This window comes from Dufourea novaeangliae, unplaced genomic scaffold, assembly GCF_001272555.1.
Source record: "Dufourea novaeangliae isolate 0120121106 unplaced genomic scaffold, ASM127255v1 scaffold12, whole genome shotgun sequence".
NCBI lineage: Eukaryota > Metazoa > Arthropoda > Insecta > Hymenoptera > Halictidae > Dufourea > Dufourea novaeangliae.
Genome location: NW_015373886.1, coordinates 1,374,708 through 1,396,308, shown reverse-complemented (window position 1 = coordinate 1,396,308; position 21,601 = coordinate 1,374,708). Strand labels below are relative to the sequence as shown.

The 21,601-nt window shown below is 35.5% G+C and overlaps 1 protein-coding gene across 1 annotated transcript; it reads right to left on the bottom strand.

Moving 5' to 3' along the window:
- Positions 1-4,179: 4,179 nt before the first annotated feature.
- Positions 4,180-21,601, bottom strand: LOC107194206 (diacylglycerol kinase theta-like). Its single transcript, XM_015583795.1, has 5 exons — positions 20,868-21,601; positions 10,024-10,103; positions 7,623-7,725; positions 5,629-5,849; positions 4,180-4,374 (listed from the first exon to the last, which is right to left on the bottom strand). Exons 1-5 carry the CDS (start codon positions 21,001-21,003, stop codon positions 4,180-4,182), a joined length of 735 nt encoding a protein of 244 aa, XP_015439281.1. The 5' UTR covers positions 21,004-21,601.

Here is a 21,601-nt window from a genome sequence, read left to right as displayed (position 1 = left end):
CGTAATATTTATCCATCCTTTTAAAAGATTAAATATAAAATATATGAAAATAGTATACTCGACAATAACTATAATAATATAATATATAATGTTGATGAGTAATAATGGTCGTTTCTGTCGCCAATATTGAAATAGTTAACATATTCTGTGTACCCTGTTTAAATTTCGAAGAAATTCAGATTATAAATTAAAATTTAAGGTGTCACTAAAGAGAATTAAGAATCAAAATTATTTTAGCTCGATGATATTTTATCTCGAGTATTTGATAATTACATTCTATACACTTTCTGCATTTAGAATATCAATTAGCCGCCATCTTGAAACGAAGAAATAAGCATTCTAGATATTGCAGACGAGATTTGCTTTTATAATTTCGATTATTTCGTGAACAGTTTGTTTTAATTGACTATTAAATTCGTACTGCCTAAAATTAATCTTAGAGGGAACATTATTGAGATTTGAGCTTTCAAAAAATATACTATAAAAAATTAAAATTTAAGAGGTGCATGTTTCTTTATTTGCTCGATTTTTAATTTGAAGTGTAATATTTCCTTAAAATATTTCGTCCTTGAATATTCTTATTTAGTAAATAAATAAAAATGTATTTTTGTAAATATTCCACACCATATATTAATAATCAATTATATTTACACATTACAATTTTCTAACGAAGCAACCACATCCATCCCTTCTATGATTCTCATTTTTCTCGACTTTTTCTCCAAATCTCTTCTTTTCCCTTTCATTTATGAAATTAATAATAATGTGTTTACCATGTGATCTGGATTTCTCGTAAAATAAAATTCGTTTGTAACATACAGACGGTTGAACAAGACGAAATCAATTATTTGTAGAACAACAATGCTCGATCTTCGATAGTTCCTTCGATCCTTTAAATTCAAAATGTTGAATAATAAAAAGAATACGTACCTCTCAGATTTTAATGTTTTAACATATATTTTTATGGAAAACCAGATTGTGAAGTACTGAGAATGCGAGAAACTACACGGTGGTCGTACAGTGATTGCTAAAGAAAAATATCTGCAGAAAATTAGAGAAAATATATCTGGGGAATACTTGGGTGATATGTCGAAAATAAAAAGAAACTCGTTGCAGGAACAAGTTCACCCGTGACAAATATAAATGGGAGTTCTTGTTTAATTCTACAGATTGAACATCGTATGCACTGAAGGAAAAGACATCTATTTATATACATATGCAACGTGTACAAAGTGTTGGTCTACTAATAATGAAACTAAGAAAAATGAGATTTCAAAATCAAAATAGAATATAAAATATAAAATAAACGCTTTTTATATGTAGCTTCATGTCAGGAAACACAAATTTAAAAATTCATCAAATCCGCGCTTTTGACTGAACGATCAGCGTGTCTGAATATTACACACTACTTCTACTTGCAGTAGAAATTGCGCATAACTTATACTGTATCTTTTCCATTGAATCTTTAATTATGTTCTACGCATATCATTTTATATCGAATTATTGTGAAAAAAGCAGATAACATCTGGTATACCAATGACTAATCCTCTATTTCCTTAATGAGATTACAATACTGTTTAAATTTAATGCGAATGCAATGTAAGATGTCGAGGAACAATGTTGATTGTTATCAAAGAATTACATCGATTTCCTTGAAGATAAATATTGAACTCAAGAAAAAAAAAAGTAAATAATGCCATATAACGCCACGGTCGCTACATACATATAAACATTAACCCAAGTTTCATAGAAATAAACAATAGACTTAAGTCCATCGTTCCAGTGGAATTTTCAAATTCGATTTCCTCTAAAGTGAAGCTATACAAAACAAATATTATCATACATTGTCCTTTTATTTTAGCATGTAGAATCGCCTGCTTTTTGGCTATACTAATCTCGAGACACTTTATACAATACGATAAAGTTGAGTGGTACTCTTACGTAAGAAGAAAGGAAACGGATACTAAATCATGCAAAAGAATTGTGTCCAAGAAATCGTTCATATTTCAATTGTTTTTCTTCTCAGACGGATACAGATAACTGAAATTATCTTATATAATCTTCGTTCCCTCTCTGTCCCGCGATAGAACATAATCGTCATTATTATAAAACTTCTTTCTTTCGATGGCGTTTAAAGCGTTTTGGCTTGATTTCTCGAGCGCGTGTACAAGCGCACGCGGAAATTAATCGATTAGAGAAATATCGAACAGAAGGGAAAAGTAGTGAATACATATTGCGTGTCACTGCTATAAACAATAGGCATTTATGCATTCAATATAAGGTGATTATAGTATGATCGTGGTCGTTTCATTAAAAACAGTGCATCAAGAGATATTGACATTGGTGACATCTAAAGAAGAACACGGAAACGAAACGTACGTATAATCGAATGTACCTATATTTAACATCGTCGAGTTCAATCGCCTGTGAAACTCGGAACACTCTAATGGAGCCATTATTTGTTATCTGAGTGTAATACGCGAATATCATCGATATCTGACGATTAGATTTTATGGATTTTCATGATCGAAGGACTTTCTATTTATCTGCTGAATGGAAATATGAAGTTAAGACGCTAAGAAATATTCGTTAAAGCTGATATGCAGTGACGGGAAGTAGAAAATTGTAAGAAATTCATTTTACGTCACTACCGTTCCCCATTCTTTCTAAAAGCAGATATAAAAAAACACATCTGACGCAACGTTCCTTTTGAATTTAACGTGGAACTGATATTTTCACTTCCTTTTTTTTCGTTTCTACACGAAATGTGAGTATAACTTCAAGGCTGGCTTTAGATCACTCAAATAATTAAAAAAAATTTCTTTTCTCTGTTTTTTCTACAAAAGCTTCAAGAACATTGTACAAACTAATATTACTTTATATTTGTTATCATGATAAAAGAAACAGATTAATGTACTAAAGTTCAGTTGTTTTATTCATTCTGTATAGAGAATTCACTATGGAAGTTATGCTCATATTTTATAAAACAACCTGTAGACATATAAGTTCAGTGGGTCATCCGAGTTGCTTCGATGATACGAAAAAAATTCGAAGAAAATATAAAGTACAAAGACACGTATGAAAAAACTGTTTCTTTTAAGTACAGTAATTTCTTTAATGAAACCATCTTTCTTAAACACAAAATGTGCATTGAAAAGCATTCAATTATACTATGTCTAACATAACTCATAAAATGAAGAAAACGGAAATAAAATTTGTTAGAAGTTGTTTTTAAGACACAAAGCGATTTTAGTTCCATTTTCCCGTTTTGTATCGCTATTATAATTCTTTTGTAAAAAGGTATTGTAAAAGATAAACTGTCCGATGCCTACAATTTTAAATTTCTCTGCCTGTATTGATGAATGAAATTATTTTTATAAAACTGAATTTTTATTTCATCTATTAAGTATACTTATGACTAGTCCACTATGGTTTAGCGAAGTCAATATTTTTTTCCAAGAAAATCGAAAATATATGTTTTCCTTAATAATGTTTTATCATGTAAAAAAAACAGAAAAATATATTAGATTTAAATTCTATTTTCATGTTGTTAAAAAAATAGTGGTTTACATTACATACAATTTTGGAAACATACTAGCACTAAACCAAATATTTAACTTCACAATTATTGTTTAATCTCTTCGTAATACATGGTGTTACCCTCACGATACTGATATGGCAATCAATCTATACAAATTTATGAAGAATCCATTAAAAAAAATTAAGATAGCAATTAATTAATCTGCCTGGTTATCAATTAGTGAAACTTGAAAGATTCTATTTCAGATGTGCACCGCAAACTGCATTAGATTGGAAAAATCATAATTACAAAACTCCTATGGTACACTTAATATAAAACGTTATTTCAAATGAATGTAATTAGTATAGTATAGTATTTATAATAAAAAACAAATGCGAAATGTTTCATTTCTAAGAGTTAGGGAAATAGATATAAATTGTTTGTGATTTCTATCATGTTGTCGGATCAAAAAAAATATTTACGTTCTACTTTTCTTTTCGTATCATCAGATATGTATGAGAATATTTCCAAGCTCAGGTGACTCACCCCGTCTATTTACAGTATTATGTATGTATGTACATGTATATCAATAATCTTCATTCCACTATTCCGTATATCCGGTCACGTGTTACGCACACCCTAATCGATATTTTAGACGTTTATTTGCACAATAGACACTTACGGCAGGAATACTCACGCGCCAGGACTTCGTTTCGACGTACTTGTACTCCGATGATCGTCTCCATGGGAATCTCCGTACGCGGAATACTGACTGCATGCGGTGGTAAGTAGATTCGCTTCAGGTTCCCAAAGTTGCATTCTTGCGGGATATTTTTATAACAGTAAGAGTGCAACTGTAATCAGATTTATTTATATCGTTGCGACATAAAGAATTAACGATTGTGTGTCGAACTATACAGAGTATCCTCAATTTAACTGTCGAAACTTCGGAAGCATGTAAAGGACCGAGAAACTAGAAAAAAAGGTTCTTTAGAGATTTGCTAGTTTCTGCTGTATTTTCTAAAAAGTCGTAAAAAAGGAAACAAAAATGCGTTCGTTTTTTCACTTATTCGTAGTATCATCTATTTAATAAAGAATCAAATTTAAATAAAATTTTAATTACCTTTAATCTAAGATTTTTAAGCAGAAAGTTTATTCGATGCCAATCAACCCAAGAGAGCAACTGAAAGATTGAATCGTGGTTGCAGTACATCAAATATCACCAGAACAAAAATTTATAGTGGCAATTTTCGCGATTTACTCCGAAATGGAGTAAAAACGAGCAAATTTCCAAAAGACTTTTTCTTCTTAATTTATCAGTTCCCTGCACGCTCTTGATATTTTGATGTTTAAATTAGGGACACTCTGTATAAAGACCAATGATTTCTATTCTATTAGAAGGACATGTGTTCTTTGAACGTAAAAGAAGTGAAGTAGAGATTGAGCTTCATTACTGTCATTAGTGATGGGACCAAGTTCGATATAATATACACATAAATATTGATCAATTGAATATTTAATTCGATTCATTGGGTTCGATTAGTACATATAAAAACAGAACGGTTCATTTCATGTCTTTTGAGAGTATTTGATTTGACTTGGTGTAGTTATGAGTAAAACGCTTGTTTACCTGTTTAATATACATATACAATTTATACATGTATATAATTATTATAACAAGAAATTATTATAAATATTATTTCCAGTGTTATACTCCTTCAAATATTTTTAAAGGATTTTATGGAAGTGTAATATAGCCAACTGTCTTCCTATTATTGGTTTATTGTAGATACTCAACAATTGGCCCTACGGAAAGAAACCTTCAGTTGGCCCTGCGTAGTAGATAGTGACGTGGGCCCTACGTTGGGTATGATCGTTGGCCCAGTTGCAAAAAAGGGTGACAATTCGAACTGTTGTCCAACCAATACTGCATTAAAGGCCCATCAAAATGCCAACAATAATTGCTACTAGGGTACTTGGTAGAATATCTCGAAAACTATTAGAGCTAGAGGGAAACTTTCAACAGAAAAAGCATGTGTACCTGAGCAACAAATTCAGGTACATAAATAGTTTCTTGAAAAATTATATGATTCGGAAAGAAATATTACCGTCATGCCACACCACTCGCAACGGAGCCCGGAAAGGCACTCGGCAGAAAAACAATTTTTCTTGCAGACAGCACATTTCGAACTGCTGGGAAGATTGCCTTCTCGCCAGTGATGAGTGTGTTTTACCTGCGCCAAGTCCTTCCCAGGTAAGTACGTGGCGTTCTCCTTGCAGTCTGCCACGGCAAAATCCTGGCACTCCGTGTGAACGAAGTACTCGCATACTGAAATGAAGAATACCACCGGGTTAATGTACCTGTCCTGAAAAAAATTACTTTTTTTATAATGAGCAAGAAAATTTTTGTCTTTTTTACTTATTTGTAAAGTTTTAAATTTTTAAACTTTTTATAAATTAAATTGGTAAAATTGATAAAAAGTATTAAGCAGCGCCATATAAAGCCCCAGCTAAATACGAGACCAAACTCGTGAGCTACCTTAAAGACATTCAAATATTGCACTGTTTTTTATTTCTTTTTTAACAAAAGGGAAATATATACGCATATGTGGGCAACATACATGTATGCATGATTACATAATTCTTAAATAACTCACTTTAATCTTATCCCAAACCCAATATCTATGTATTAGGTGTACTATGTATAAGAAGTCAAGGATCTGGACTGTTTCACTTATATTGATAATGATTTGCTGAGATCTTAAAGCACTTTTACTTACTTAGTGGAAATTTATTTAGCCCTTTCAGAACTAGTGGTCACATTTGTGCACATGAAGTTTCTTACAATTTCACAGATACCCTTAGATACCATATGTTGCAAACCCATATTTTTCTTATGAATTTGAATTTTTTTCATGTACTGAATGTTTTTAGTAGGTCTACTGAATTCAGAATTGAATAACAAATCATTTTTTGAAAAAATTAAAAAGAAATTTCTTTTAAACAAAATGTTATGTAAACAGTCTACTGAGTTAAAATGTGTAATGAAATATATTTTTTACTCTTAAAAGAAAATTCAGATCTGAAAGAGTTATGATGACATTCTTAATTTAAAATGTATCGCCTCATACTTAGAGTACAATAGCGGAATACTTATTGTTATAACAAATATATAGAATGATCTCAAAAAAAGGGTACAATAATTTAGGGCTACACAGTGCACATTAAAATAAGGCAAAAATGTCCTATCGACATAAGTCTGAAAAATTATCTTAAAGGAAACAGATAAAGAGATGGCTATTTCTTGCAAATCAAACTTTTGTCCTTGTTTATTCATAAATGATCCTTCATTTTCGTATCCTTCATTTAAATATAAATTTGACATCTTTGTTTAATTGTTTCACAAACGTTCTTTATTTATTCTGCATTCTAGATAAATCTAAGCCGAAATAAAATGTTTACAACTTCTGCACATTTTTTACTTATTTTACTGAGCACTATATACTCCTAAATCATTTGACTCATATTTCAGATCAATCTGTGTATTTCAATGAACAATGTCATAGATATAGCACTGTTACAGTGGGTGCTTCGGTGATTTGAATGCCAGAAGGAGAGGTTATCCAGTAGGAGCATCACCGAGTCCACAATGTTAAAGTCACGTCATTGTTACCCTTAATTAATTTTTTGAAATAAAAGTAACGTCTTGTACAATATTTATTTCCTTTCCCTTTTCATTTACATACCCAATTATCTTCATAATTCAACTTTTTACATTACATATTATTATGATAACCCATAATAAATTAAGAACAATATGAAAATTAGATTTATCGTGCATTTTGTTTATTTGTAAAAAATAAAGATTTATTTTTTTATCGTATAAAATAATGTAAAATGACATTTTTTCATGACTGCAAGGAATGAACAATAAACTACATGAAGAATATAATTTTATATTTTTTTACTATTTCCCTCCCATCCGTTATTTGAAACGATTTTTCTTTTGCTTTCCACTTTCACTTTATTTTTCTTTTGCTTCCCACTTTTGTTTTAAATCAATTTAACCAGTGTATTATTATTTAAAAGAAGAAGCACTTACTTTCACAGTGTATGTATAAACTATCATCGAGCCGTTTACGACAGACGTTGCAGAATTGTCTTCTACGATGTTTCTGTTCGGACCAACAGTGTGCAACCGGGTTCTATAACAACAAGGGAGAACGTTCTTAATCATACAATTATTCACTTAACTAAATTAATCAGAACGTGTTATTCAATATTTTACGTGTTATTTAATATTAAAGAATTCAATAAAATAATGTTAATTAGGTGCCTTAATTTGTTTTAACAATAAATGTTTATCTAACAATTTATATGAACACAGTCTAGTTATTACAATAGTAACATACTATATTACATATATTAATTGTTTATTTGGTATTATTGTATTATAATTTGTTACGTTGTCCGCGATTTCCGCCGGTCGCACGGCCGTTACACGGCACGAAAAAAAAACGCGAGTTTTTCCACCGTTTTCTGGGCGCCAGGTACTATTTTAAGTACCGACCGATATTTCCCGAATACCGGACTGAAACCTGTCCCCTCCAATGGGGCCGAAATCCACCGACTGACGGGGAAGAAAGCAACCACCGCTGGATAGTTCGATAAAAAGGTGGCCAGGATCCGCAAATACCGGAACAATAGACTCTCCCCGCGACAGGAGTCCCCGATGGACGACACAAACAAGCACGAGAAATCAAATAATGCTCTTCGAGACCCTTTAACAGGGGTCTCACATAATTATAATTGTAAATAATTGTTCAGATAACAATTTATTATATTTCTCGCGCCGGCCTCTTGCAAGACCGCGTTACAACTGGTGGTACTTCGACTTAACAAAAAGAAAATATAACGGCTTGACGGTCGACTATCGTCGCGACCCGCGCCTTCGATATAACCGAATTTCGATATGTTCGATATTTCGGTGGTCCGCGACCACCGACGGTCTTAATCGCAAAATTACAACGACACGGTCGTACGGTATTACGCTACCGCCGACTATAAAAGGTGGTACAATAACTTGAGGGCCTTCGCGAGACGATATCGCGCCCTGGAGGAAATCTGCCCGGGATTCTCGATATTCTATTGTCCGACCAACACGTGGTTCCCCGCGCGTCCGGTAGCGAAACGCGACGTTCGATCTTACTCCCGCGGCATTGTCGGGGCGGACGAGATCTAGATTGCCCTACGGAGATCAAATGAGAAAGCTCACTTACAATAAGGCGGTATCCCGGCTATCCTTTTGGCCGTGCTCTCCGGTGGCGTCTCGCTATCGATATATGCGATACTCCTCACTCGCGCTACTCGATACGCTACTTTAACTGGGCTACGCGGGCCGCTCAAGTGACGATTTCGGGCACGTTACGTGACGCGGGACCTAGCGGGCCCCCCACTATGCTATTCTTTTTCTCCGCGTACCCCCCTTGAGCCCAGTCTTACAGTCTTCGAGCGGCCGCTCGACGGGATTTCGGGGCGGTCCCTGGAGCAGAGTCGGTGGGCACGGGGAGAGATCAGCGTCCTTCGTCTCGTATTGACCCCGATCGATACGTTCCTGAAATCGCGAGCGGTAACTCGACGCGAGATTACCACGTGATTAGTTTAAATTCGGTCGGTAATATTTGCCTAAGAATCCTCCAGGAGCGCTTAGATTTTATTTCGGGCGAGTGAGGGGCGGCCGAGGGCGGTCCGGTTTTCGGTTCTTCCGCGCCCGAGTCACATTTCGGCGCAAAATGCGTCGTAACAAATTATAATACGTATTAATCTGCAGACTATAGTTAACTTTGCGATCACTAACTAATTAAGAGTATAGTTAAAAATAAATAAATAAAGTATTATTTTGTAATATATGTGAATGTAACATAATGTACAACATTAAAAAACACTATATTCCAATAAAAATCAAGGATCTTCTGGCACCCAAACTGAAGAAATCAATAATTATCCTAAGATATGGACAATTTAACTCGTCTTCCCCAATTAACAGATTAATTTTATAAAGGGGGAAGGTTCTTCATACTATTCTATTAAGAATATTAAATAATTCTCTACAAATCGTTTTTAAACAATCACAAAAATTCTCTCTTTCCGTGGCAACCTTTCTTTATAAATCAGTAATATAACTAATATACTACCAAAAGATAACTACATCATAACTGCACGATCTACAGCTAAATTGCTTCCAGTTTGAGTGGAACATCTCGGCCTAAGAGGAACAGACACACGGAAACGACGAGACAAAGCATTTATGGAAGTGTCGCAATTGTCCGGAGCACAGGCTCGCGACGAAGTTGACTTCGTTCTCCAGTCGAGTTTTACACGGCGCCATGACACTGTGCAACGGAGTGTTCTTCAACGGTACGTAAATATAGGTCGCCGGGAAGAATTCGTTCATCTACGCCGTGACAAAAGGGAGAAAAACAGGGAACAGAGGGTATTCTTACCTTAATGAGGCTTGCCGCGATGCTGGAGCAGGGAGAGACGACGGCCTTGAGACAGCGGTCGTGCACCACGAAGTTGCAAACTGCAATAAGAAAATACGGATATTGTAATTTACAATACGAAAATGCAACGGTATTCACTGATCTATAAGAATTTATACAATACAGAGAATTTTCGATATTTTCGGTCCTAGAAGCTAAGACTATACCCATATCGACTCCCCTAATTCTTGGAGCCAATAACAGTTTTTTGTACCCTCTAATATTAGAAAAATGATTATAATTTACATATTTGCTGTTATTTCAATTCTTTTCGCGTACCCCTAAAATACGAAGAACATTTAACAGCAATTATTGAAAGTAGTTTCCTTCGGAAGTGACAAAGTAGTTCGTGATAAGTATACGAAAACTGGAAACAGCTCTGGTAATTCTTTTTCAAGATGGCGGAGAAAATAGTCGTTGATACCATGTGAATGTGAAAATGATTTTAGATTGTCGTTTCCTTGTCTTCGTTTGCAATTTGGGTAACAGGAATTAGTTTGATGTAACTGAATTAGATGAGTATGATGGATGATTCGACTGTGAGATACCTTTTGAGTCTAAAATGTTGTGCCAACTCAAAAGTTTCGCCCGTCGTCCTTTTCACCATCTTGAAGAAGAATCATCAAAGCCATTTCCAGAGTTTCTATAACTATTGTGAACATTATATCTCTTTAGAAGCAATTCGGAGCATTCATGACGAGGCGGAAAGGTTTTTAACCCTTCTGCTTAGCTTCTGTTTACTCTGTTTTGATTGATTCCAGAAAGAAATGATCCAGATTCCATAACGCCATTGCTCGTGTCGCATTCATCGAGGAATTACTGTATTTGTTTTTTACGATTATTTCATTCGGTTTCCCACTATGTACTTAAAAAGGCCAAAAAATAAGTATAAATAGTGTAATTGGAAGATGAAATCAGTGCATACTGACTTTACATTACTTGACACAGTATTTTTCTTCTTCCTTAAAAAATTATGTTTTTACACGTAATTATGTACAAATGCGACAAATCATAAATTTGATTTTAAAACTAAGGAAAATCTATCGTTGAAAGACAATAGAGGCAAAAGTAATAAGAACAAGTACAGAGGTAGATTACATAAAAATGTTTATATGTAATTGTTCTTTCGATAGTGTGTGAACAAATGTGTGGAGTCTATGTAAAGAGATCTTATGCATTTATGGAATATTTAATTGTATAAAATTCAATATAGTAAAAAGTGTCAGGATGTTTATTCAGGTTTCCTGTCTATTTCGGATCTACTAGAACCCCAAAATAAATAGATATAATACAATTCAATATAACAAAGTATGTATAGTAAATTAAAAATCAGCATAAATTCCACTAAAAGCAATGTTATAATTTCAGTAATTCTAAAACAAGAAACTTGCAATCGGTCATTTTGACGAGTTTTGTAGTTCCAATGTTAAACAAAAACAATCTTCTTTAGTGCGCATTTGTTTAAAGTTTCTTATTATCGTTCCTGTTATTGAGAAATATTGATCGTCTGAAGATGAGTGTTGTGCACGCCGAGCTGGAAAAGGCGTGCATACATGTTGGCCGTGGTTGGAGTAATATAGTGCCTCAATACTCATATGAAAACCCCATAGAAAACTTTTGTCCATTATGAAACAGAGGCTCCGTGGGAAATGCTTTCATCGTCGACAGATAATACTGGCAACTTTGTATATAGAGAAATGCCATGACATCGATTCATGTAAAGGAACATACTATTTCATTAAAAAAAAAAAGTATTTTTTTAAGAATGGTATCACATAAGGATAAAGATTACACAAATTGTACTTCCTCAATGATCGCAAATTTGTGTTTCTTTTATGATTTTTATTGCGAAGGCAACGAGTTTTTTTTGTAAATTTGGCACATTTTTTAGTAAATTGGATTTAATACAGATGAGAAAATATTTATTAGCAGTAATGTATACAAGACTGATATATATATTTAAATAAACGGTGTAGATTATTGTATAATTTCGTATACTAAGGTTTATTTAATAACTATAACATGTGGATTTGTTGTAAACGAATTTAGTGAAAAGGGATGAGAAAATTTAATAACGAAAATTTTGAAATATAATGCTTGTAGGGAGCATTAATTTAGGTACGGTCAAACAAAGTTTGTTTCACTTATTTTAAGCCCTTTAATCAGAGCGTGAAACCCTGTGCTGCCTTTACAACCCACCGTAACTATGTAGTTGTATAAATATATTAAATATTTAATTATTAACGTGTAAAATATCATTTTTTATTAAACGAATGCAACCTATTTTTTGTCTTGTATCTTAATAAATGATAAATATTAATAGATTTATATATTTTTAGGAATATTATCAACAATATCGTGCTTTTTGCAAAATTGTTGTATTTGTCAATTTATCGTGTAAGTAAAGAAAATAATTGTGGTAAATATGAAGAAGATATTATATACTCTATGAACTTTGTACATATAAAACTGTAATTTACTATAAATATTTTCTTAGAAACCGATGTTTAATGTTTTGCATTCTACGGATGTCTGTAAATATTATATATTATACAATATATATTATATGGTTTAAGAATTTTTTGAGAAGAAAATCCTGATGTTATTAACTTTATCATTGGCTTGTCTTTCACTGTTATTTCCGACCTAATTATCGATTTATTGACTCTTAACATGTTATTTACGAACCCTTTAGTTTCCACTAATATTAATAGCAGATACGAGTTGCAATACCTTTTAGAACATGTATTGGTTCGTATCGATATTCCATTAGACGTACTATTACACGAGGCTGATCGGAAAATGTAACGTTATAATAAGAACGCGTTGCTTTGAGTGAAGTAATGTTGCATCGTCGCCCCTGTAACTTACAACAATATTATGTAGGACGATATTACGCGCAATAAATTAGAAACAGTTGAATTAAGCCTGTACTTTTCTATTTCTGATTAGTACAAATTCGAATAAAAGAAATGTGACAATTATCTGATCAATAACAAAAATTTAATGTTTTTGTCACAAGTGATTCTTTAAATTTATACTTAATTTAAATTCAGAAAATTTGGAATTAGTGGCACCAAGTGAAAAAATTATAAATAAAATAATTGAAAAATCTGCCATAATGGGGGGAAATAGGCAAACTATATATGTAATAATTAAAATTAATACAAACCATATCAAAACAATAAATATTAACCAAATAAAAAATACGATTTCTTTCACTTTTGAAGTAGAAATCAAATGAATTTATGAAAAATTATAAACTGATTGAAAAATCAATCACAATGGGAGGAAACAGAAAAACTAAAAAATAATTATTAAATATTAATACAAATGATACCACAATGATAAATATTAACTAAATAGAAAATATGTCTGTTTGTTCATTTTTAAGGTAGAAATGGATGTGATACGGTTCACTTTCCACGAATGAGATTTCCTACTTACTGCGGCCAGCGTATTTATTCGTTGCATCGTAGAAGGAGACCTATTGTAGTTTGACAGTCAGTCGCAAAGTTTTCGACGGAAGTCCAGCATCAGTTCTCGTTCCGATTCCCGTGCTTTCAGGAGTTCGCGCTCAATTGTAAAGTTTACGATCTGTTTGTTATCATCTCCCGACAATATCGAGCAGTCGAATGCATTCGGGAGACGTGCCATACGTGTGTACAGACTTTTCATAACACAACACTTGGACAAAATTCAGAGGATGAAAATAATTGACACCTGGGTGTTTGCCCCCGTTCACCCGTCTGGTTTTTATCAGGTAGGTAACTGAAGACTAGACTGCGGATTTCATGCATTTATGTATATTAGTATAGGCGTAGCCAGGTTATCAGTGGGGGGGGGTGAGAGGGAACAAAATTTATCTTAAAGTAAATTTAATAATATTACTTTAAATGGATTTTAGATTCATTATTATTATTAAACATATTATTAAATTATTATTCCTAGTTCATCAATAGATCTTAAAATGAATTCTCAAATATTTAAACCTATTAAGATTTTACTAAAAGTAATATTAAAATCGTTCTTTCTTACATTGAAAATCTATTATTTTCCATTCTTCTACATATGACATATTTCGCCGTTGAGTTTTCATTTGATTGAAGGCATTTAAAATGTATCAACATATCGAATTAAATGATGTTTAAAAATAACATTAATTGAAAATCAATAAACTACAGGTATTTAAATTCTAGAACTTTGCAAAGTTTACAGATAAATAATTTTCATTTCATAGTTCCGTAACACTTTATATCCCCTACAAATGTACTTCCGTTATAAAAAAAGCAGACACTAATTTTCTTAAGAAATCAAACAGTCTAAATATGACATAAATAAAAATTATTCTTAAACATATTATAATACTCATTAGCCAGTAGTACATAATATCATTTTTCTATCGTAGCCATTATTTAACGAACACCCGTACGGTTTATACAGCACTCGTTGACGGTTTAACATTCTACTCTGAGCCTTGACCGATACATTTGAACTTTGGCGAAAATTTTAGTATCACCAATTTTAGCAATTATCGAAACAGGTAGAGTAACATTAGTCCCGCCGCTTACCCTATATTTCCGGGTTGCTAAAAATACGACTAGCCTTGAAGACACGTTCTGTTATTCCACAGTTTTCATCATAAGCTTTTTTCATAAATTTCTTTTTGGCGGTGCGTGGAGAACGACTATTAATACATTGAACAACCTTGCCTTCAAGTCCCCGAAATTCGAATTAGAACATATAAATATGTTGTAGTACTTACTTCTTAGTAAAGTTGTTAAAAAGAAGCGGAGTAATCTTCTTTTTAACAACGAAAGTTTAATAAGCGACCCTGAAAAGTATAGTCTGAATACTCTGATCAATATCATTGCATTTTGCTACATAAAATGTTTCATTACATATTAGGTTTATAGAGAAGTAATGGCGGTTTCTAAAAATAAAGTCTGAATTGCTATTGAACAATTGCTATAGAAAGTGAAACTTGTTTTCTACACTTTTTTGCTGTATTCTGGTAAAAGCTAAAGTCTCCTATGACAAAATAAAATAAAACTGTAGTAGATACCGACTAACTTAATTTCGACGGTCATTACTTCTGCATACACCTACTATGTATAGGCACACCTACGAGGGTGAATTAAGAACTAAAAGATATAATAAAAAAGATTTTTATAAACGTGTCTCTTTTGGCTTCAATATTTGTTGCCATGTAAACAAAATTGTTTGCTTTGAAGAAGATATGAGTATGGCCTCTATCACGTTCCATTTTTATAGCAATCAATTGAAAACAAATTCATAACCGTTTAACATGTTGACTGCCACAGTGAAAAAGGCTGCACATAGCCAGACACAATTTATTCCATTTTTAAGTCATAAATCGTGGAAAATATACGCGTTTCGTTAATGGAGGCTGTTGATATTGTTTTGAATTATATTGCGACATTAATTTTACGCGAAAATTTTGTAATTGTATTCAAATAATCCAGCCTCTGCAATGTACGTATCACTCATATTTGGGTAACGTGGCAGTTAAGTTATAAGGATCTTTCTATATTACCAGTAATATGTTGAAATAAAGTCAATAGAGAAGTTTCTGTTCAAGCAATCGTTTAAGATGAAAAAGTAATAACATAACCACAACAATAGTGAAGATAGTAATGTTACGCCTTGGCGTTCCGCCACACGACATAACAGTTTATTGTATAACACTACACAACACAACGTTCATTTACAACTGTATAACTGTACAACGTTAATTATATACAAATATGTACAACTTAATTATGGTACGTCTATTCTCTTTCATGTCATGTCAGAAACTCTCTTCTTTTATATACTGGCGGTTGTCAGCGAAACGACTGACCGATCTACAATCGATTCTCGAAGTCGGAGGCATCTTCAGTTATAACGCGAAGCCAGCTTCGTGGCTTCAAACGTCGCAACAGTAATATAATAACTTGATGACAGTGAATAAGTGAAAAAAAATAACAATTTTAATGAGAATAGTTGAGGAAGTTGAAACATCGTGTCGTCACACAAAACACGTGCAAATTCGGGAAATAAGTCAAGTAAGAAAAATGTACACATTCTTTTAATTCCTTTCTTGTGATTAATTATCTTAAGGCATGCCTGTACATTCTAAATGGACAGCGTATATTTATTTAAATATAGAATTTTATTGGTTAATTTATAAAAACTCATATCCACTATCAAACGTTCTATCAACTTCCAAATAAAACGATTAGTTCCTCGACTTCATCAAACTTCTAGCCATACTAAATTTCAAACAATCCCGTATTCTATAAATGTATAAAGTTCACAGTCTAATTATAAAACATTCTACATACACATGCCCTATTAACCTATCTACGTTATTCAATGTTCAACCAAATTCTTTAAACTGTCCTGTTTCATTAACTAAAACAATTAGCTACTTCATATAACGGGTAGTTCACCTAACGTGACCACCTTAATTATTGATATTTATTAATATTGATTGGTGTTTATTAACATTTATTAATATTAATTATTAATACTAATAAAGAAATATGGTCCAATTTATGTATATCATGTATGGTCTCATTTTAATCGGAAGAATATCACCAACATGTGTTTATGCAGCATCGAGATTCGGGATGAGATATTGGGCTTTCCATTTAAAAAACCAAAGATGACCGTTATATCTCGATAAAAATATTACATAGTAAAAAACCTATTATTGCATTATATGTCCCCGTTGAAACTATGCAACTTTTGTTTAAAATATTTTTTTATACAACCAATAATTTACGAGTAATTGAAGAGAACGTCGATTATATCGGAAAATCCCAAACCGGGTAAAAGCACCAATGAATGAACACTTACGACTTACGAGATATTATAACTATAAAGTCGAATTTTAAATGACAATAACATATATTAATAAATGAAAATTTAATTTTGTAATATCTATACCTTTTTCTAACGAACAGACTTCAATTTGAAAAAATGCAATTAAATAAAAAATAAAAAATACAAACTTCACCAGTGAATGAACATTAACAAGTGAATATATTTGCTAACCAATGGCGGGAAAATTCTTTGAATATGAAACAAGGAATTGAAAGAAATCATTATTTAATTACTTGCTTACTTTAACAACTTGATTTACTCGTTTTCATACATAATGTTCATTCATTGGTACATCCACCCTACAGATTATCGAAACACAGAACGAGTGAACCAAACATGACAATTGTTTCATCTATTTTTATCAATACCTAAAATTGTAGATCTCCTAGACCAATTATCCAAACAAACCTTTACCCATTTTAGTTGGGATAATCGGGGTTCCACAGTATTAGAATGGTTTAAGAACACGAAGAAACAACAGGCGGATCGGATTGCACCAGCGATCCCAGGATCTATCGGGGATCCGTCGTCTCGGATCGATCGTGGCCCGATATCCCGCGAAATGCTAAAATTAAGATATTCGAGCCTAGAGATATTTCGAATATTCGTGAAACCACCGTGGCAACGCATCTGGGAAACGAGGTTCGGCCGGGTCTGTTTGCGGATTTACTCAACAAGCACATGGTCAGTCAACTTTTTGTCGTCCCCCGGACAGACAGCGGCGAAAAGGGCAGATGGAAGGGGGAGGGGCGAAAGCATCTAGGAAAACAAGATCCGATGGAAGCGGATCCCAGTGTGATCGACGCGCAGAATGGCTCGCTTTTCCGCGGAACAGAGCGGCCGCTTTTTGATGTTACACACGCTTGTTCTAGGAATCCGGGAATGCTCGATGGGATCGGGTGTGCAGACGTAGGTATCGAAAACAGTAACATTTCAATATGCTTTTGCACGCGCGCGCGATCTAAATGTTCCGGATCGACGAGTCTGAATGCTTTCGAAAATACTGGATTTGCTCGGAAAACTGATGAACAGTTAAGATTCGATATTTATCAATGGATGGATTTCATGCGTTTATTGCGTATTTGGGTTGCTGAATTAACCCTTTAATTCCCAAATTATTTAAAAATGGCTAAAGAAATATCTTATTGTGTATACCAGATGACATAAATAATTCACAAGTACATTTTAACATTTTTAAATTGTCTAATGCCATTTTATATTCGTTGTCATTTGACAACTGTTTTTTTTTTTTACTTTTATCAGAGTTACAATATTTTTCATTATGATGTTATTATTTATAATAAAATCCAATTTCTCTTACCTTCGATCAATAACTCTGTTAACATACTTGAAAGAAATTACTGTTCTGTAAGTTTCTTTTGTATTCAAGCATGCTCATCACTTGAATTTCATCAATTGAATGAGATAAACGACCAATGGTATTTTATTTTATCGGTAAACTTTTAAATGCACATTCAAAATTGTGCCATACCAGCTATACAAGACTTGAAGAAACTTTTATATAGGGACTCACATATATGAAAAAATGCATGATACTGATATTTTACATCGTAATTTAGAATATGTAGCTATATGGCAACAGTGGGAACGAAGAAGTTAAGAACTTTAAGAGAATTTAACCCACTCGCTGCATCTTTTTGGTATCTTGTACAAAAAATTTGATTTCATATAATCAAGAATCAATAGTCATTTAAGTCTGTTTAAAACAATTTTCAAAATATTTTTTTATAAACAATGTGTTTGTTCACGATAAATAACAAACTAGTAGTTACAGTAACACCGTTTTTCTGATTTTTTTAAAATACCATATTATGTACTGATAAGGATGAACACATCGACAGTATGTCCTGTGAAAAAATCGCAAAAAAATTAATTTTTCATTAAATAAACACCGCCCTAGTGTACGTCGACAGTCGATCCGTAAAATTTCAAATCTTCACCAGCGACCTGGAAGTAGTCCCATCCGGTCAACCCCAGACGCTCGGAATTCCGTAAGCAGCCCGAGAGGTCTCATGAATCGAGCCGATTGTTCGATTAAACAATACAAAGTTCCAAAGTGTTCGCGGATGCTTATCCTTTACGGCCTCCGCTCGTCAACGAGGCTCTTTGTCCCTTACACACCCCATCCCCCCTTGCTCTGCTGCCCAAGCTAACCCTCTCGCCGTGTACTCCATCCTTCTTCTCTTGCTCTCTCCAGAATCAAGCAGCCACCCCATACACACGCACACACACCACCACCATCACCACCACCACCTCCTTCCCTACCCCTTCGGCGATCAATGCTCGTGAACAGGCTCGATGCGCGCGCCCTCGCCTCCTAGCCACCTGATATCACCACGCAGCAGCTCGATTTCCCTCAACTGTTGAGTCCGCTGGTACATCCAGCTACCATCTCCTCTAGTTCCGAGACACCCTTTTGGACACCGTTCAACCCCCGGTGTGCCTTTAAGAACGACCAACAGGTAAGAGAGCTGACAATGGGGACACACGGCTTGTGTTCTCCGGTATGTATTGTCTTCTTCCTATTCGACCCGTGTGCTCGCGACACGGGGGGGTAAACACTCTCGAGAACGAGGAGTGTGCGCAAATCGGGAACGAGGGGTGGGAAATGTGGCGCCCCGTTATCGAAGTCCAAAGATGGTGGGTTTGGACCAACGAGGAATCTTCTTCACGAGCACAAGGAGTGATTGAGAGAAGGTTTCCGTCTATGAATATCTAATCGTGGGGGGGGGGGAGATTCGCTCGATGATTATCGGAACCGAGAGATTTTATGAAATTGGAATTCAGTTTAGATTCGATGATAAATAAATCGATGTTAAATGGAAGATTCTATTGCAGCTGATCCAACTTATTCAGATGGTCTTTAGTAGTCGAGTGAGAATAATTGAAAATGTAGATTGACCTAATTTTTCTATACCATCCCCGGAAAGAACGTAACCAACAGTCGCGTGTACGCGGAGTGCAGCTGCACGCAACGAAAAGGCGATGTTTCTGAGACTGGTTGGCGCCAAGTCACGCGAGACACAGGCTTCCCTTTCGTTATTTTTTTTTTTTTTGGAATCCTCGCGAACTCCCAGGGGATCCCCCCGTCGAATGTTTAGACTGGTTTCATAGACGTCCAAGCCTGGCAAGAGCGAATTTCAGAATGAATTCTCTACTGGACGTTTTATCGGGGTCAGAAGGAATTAGCACTTAGCGGCTTCTGCATGAACGTGACCCACCCCTCTGCATACACACACACACACACACACACGGTGAATGGGCACTTGCCATTCATCATTCCTGGAGGTCAGCCAGCTTCAACTTTGCACGGCCAGACCAAGGTTTCGGAGTCCGTGAAAAGGCGGGACGCGAGCGTGTACACTCCGGTGGCAACGCGCCGCGTATTCGATTTCGTTACCGAACCGCGCTCATATCGATCGGTCCTCGGAGCCTTGCGGTTTTTCCGACAAAACTAGCTCGCCGTTCCTAGGATTACCGAGGGAGGACTCGTGTACCTACTTTTACATTCATCGAAATTATTTCCTCAACAGTATCCATAAATTTCACTCCCCCCCCCCCCAAAAAAGGATCCCACAGGACTCCAAGATTCATACCCCAACAAGCTCAATCATGTACAGAATACACAAGGATCAATGCGCAGGTCTAGGGTGAACCCAGACCATCGTACCTAACTCGCGACTACCCGAACGTTATCCCTAACGCGACTACACCGTTCAATTGACGATAACGATACCGTAATCGTGGGATGCACGTCTTTACCTGCCAATTATCTCTGCCACCCTCCGAAGTAGCTTTATAATCCCCCCGCTCGCCAGGGTAGCGTAGCATTGATAAACTGGTGTACCAGCGAAAACCGTAGAGGGGTGGGGTGCGGGATATAGTCTGCCTACCTTCGCAGATGTACCCCTGCTGTATGAGGCCCCACAGCATGTCGGTGCAGCTATGGCAGTACGTCGGCTTGTGAAACGTCTTCTTGCTGAAGCTGTGCCCGTGGCTGGCTGGAGTCTCAGCCGAGACCGACGCCATGTTCCCCGTTCCGCCGCGGCACCGCTCACGCCAGAATTTCACCGTGAAGCTACACAGGGCGCGCCGCGCTTCGTCTTCGTCTTCGTCTTCGTCGTCGCGGTCGTGGTCGTCGTCGATGACAGCATAATTACACGGCAGCAGCCGCCACTACGTGATCTCGAAACCGTACGCGTACATAATTGCGTAGCTGTTGCAGCTGCACCCGCGGCGGTTCCTCGTTGCTGCTGCTCGGGTCCCTCGCGTCGTCGTCGCACCGTCGTCCGCGTCGTCGTCGTCGTGTAACAACGTGCCTAACGCGCATTATTCCCGAAGCTGATGATACTGCTGCTGTGGCTGCTGCCGCCCCCGAGATGGACCGAGCGGCGACCGCGACGTACCGCCGGCGGCACACACGTCGACGACGTGTCGTGACACAAAACCACCGTGGTGGTCGCACGTTCGATCGTAATAACCCCAGTCACACCAGTCCGCACTATGTCGCGACGGCGGCTGATCATATCACCCGTCGTCATACGCCTGCCTTCTACTCCCGTGTCCCCGGCGACGACTCCTTGCCTACACGTAGGGGAGCTTCACACTCGCGGTCAGATACGACAGG

What these genes read in the sequence shown, in the direction of transcription:
- LOC107194206 (XM_015583795.1), bottom strand. Translation starts at nt 21,003, where the DNA reads ATGGCGTCGGTCTCGGCTGAGACTCCAGCCAGCCACGGGCACAGCTTC. An exon ending in GCAGGGGTACATCTGCGAAG is followed by an intron (nt 10,104 to 20,867) that starts GTAGGCAGACTA and finishes TTCTTATTGCAG; the next exon opens with TTTGCAACTTCGTGGTGCAC. An exon ending in GCGAGTGGTGTGGCATGACG is followed by an intron (nt 4,375 to 5,628) that starts GTAATATTTCTT and finishes ATCTGATTACAG; the next exon opens with TTGCACTCTTACTGTTATAA.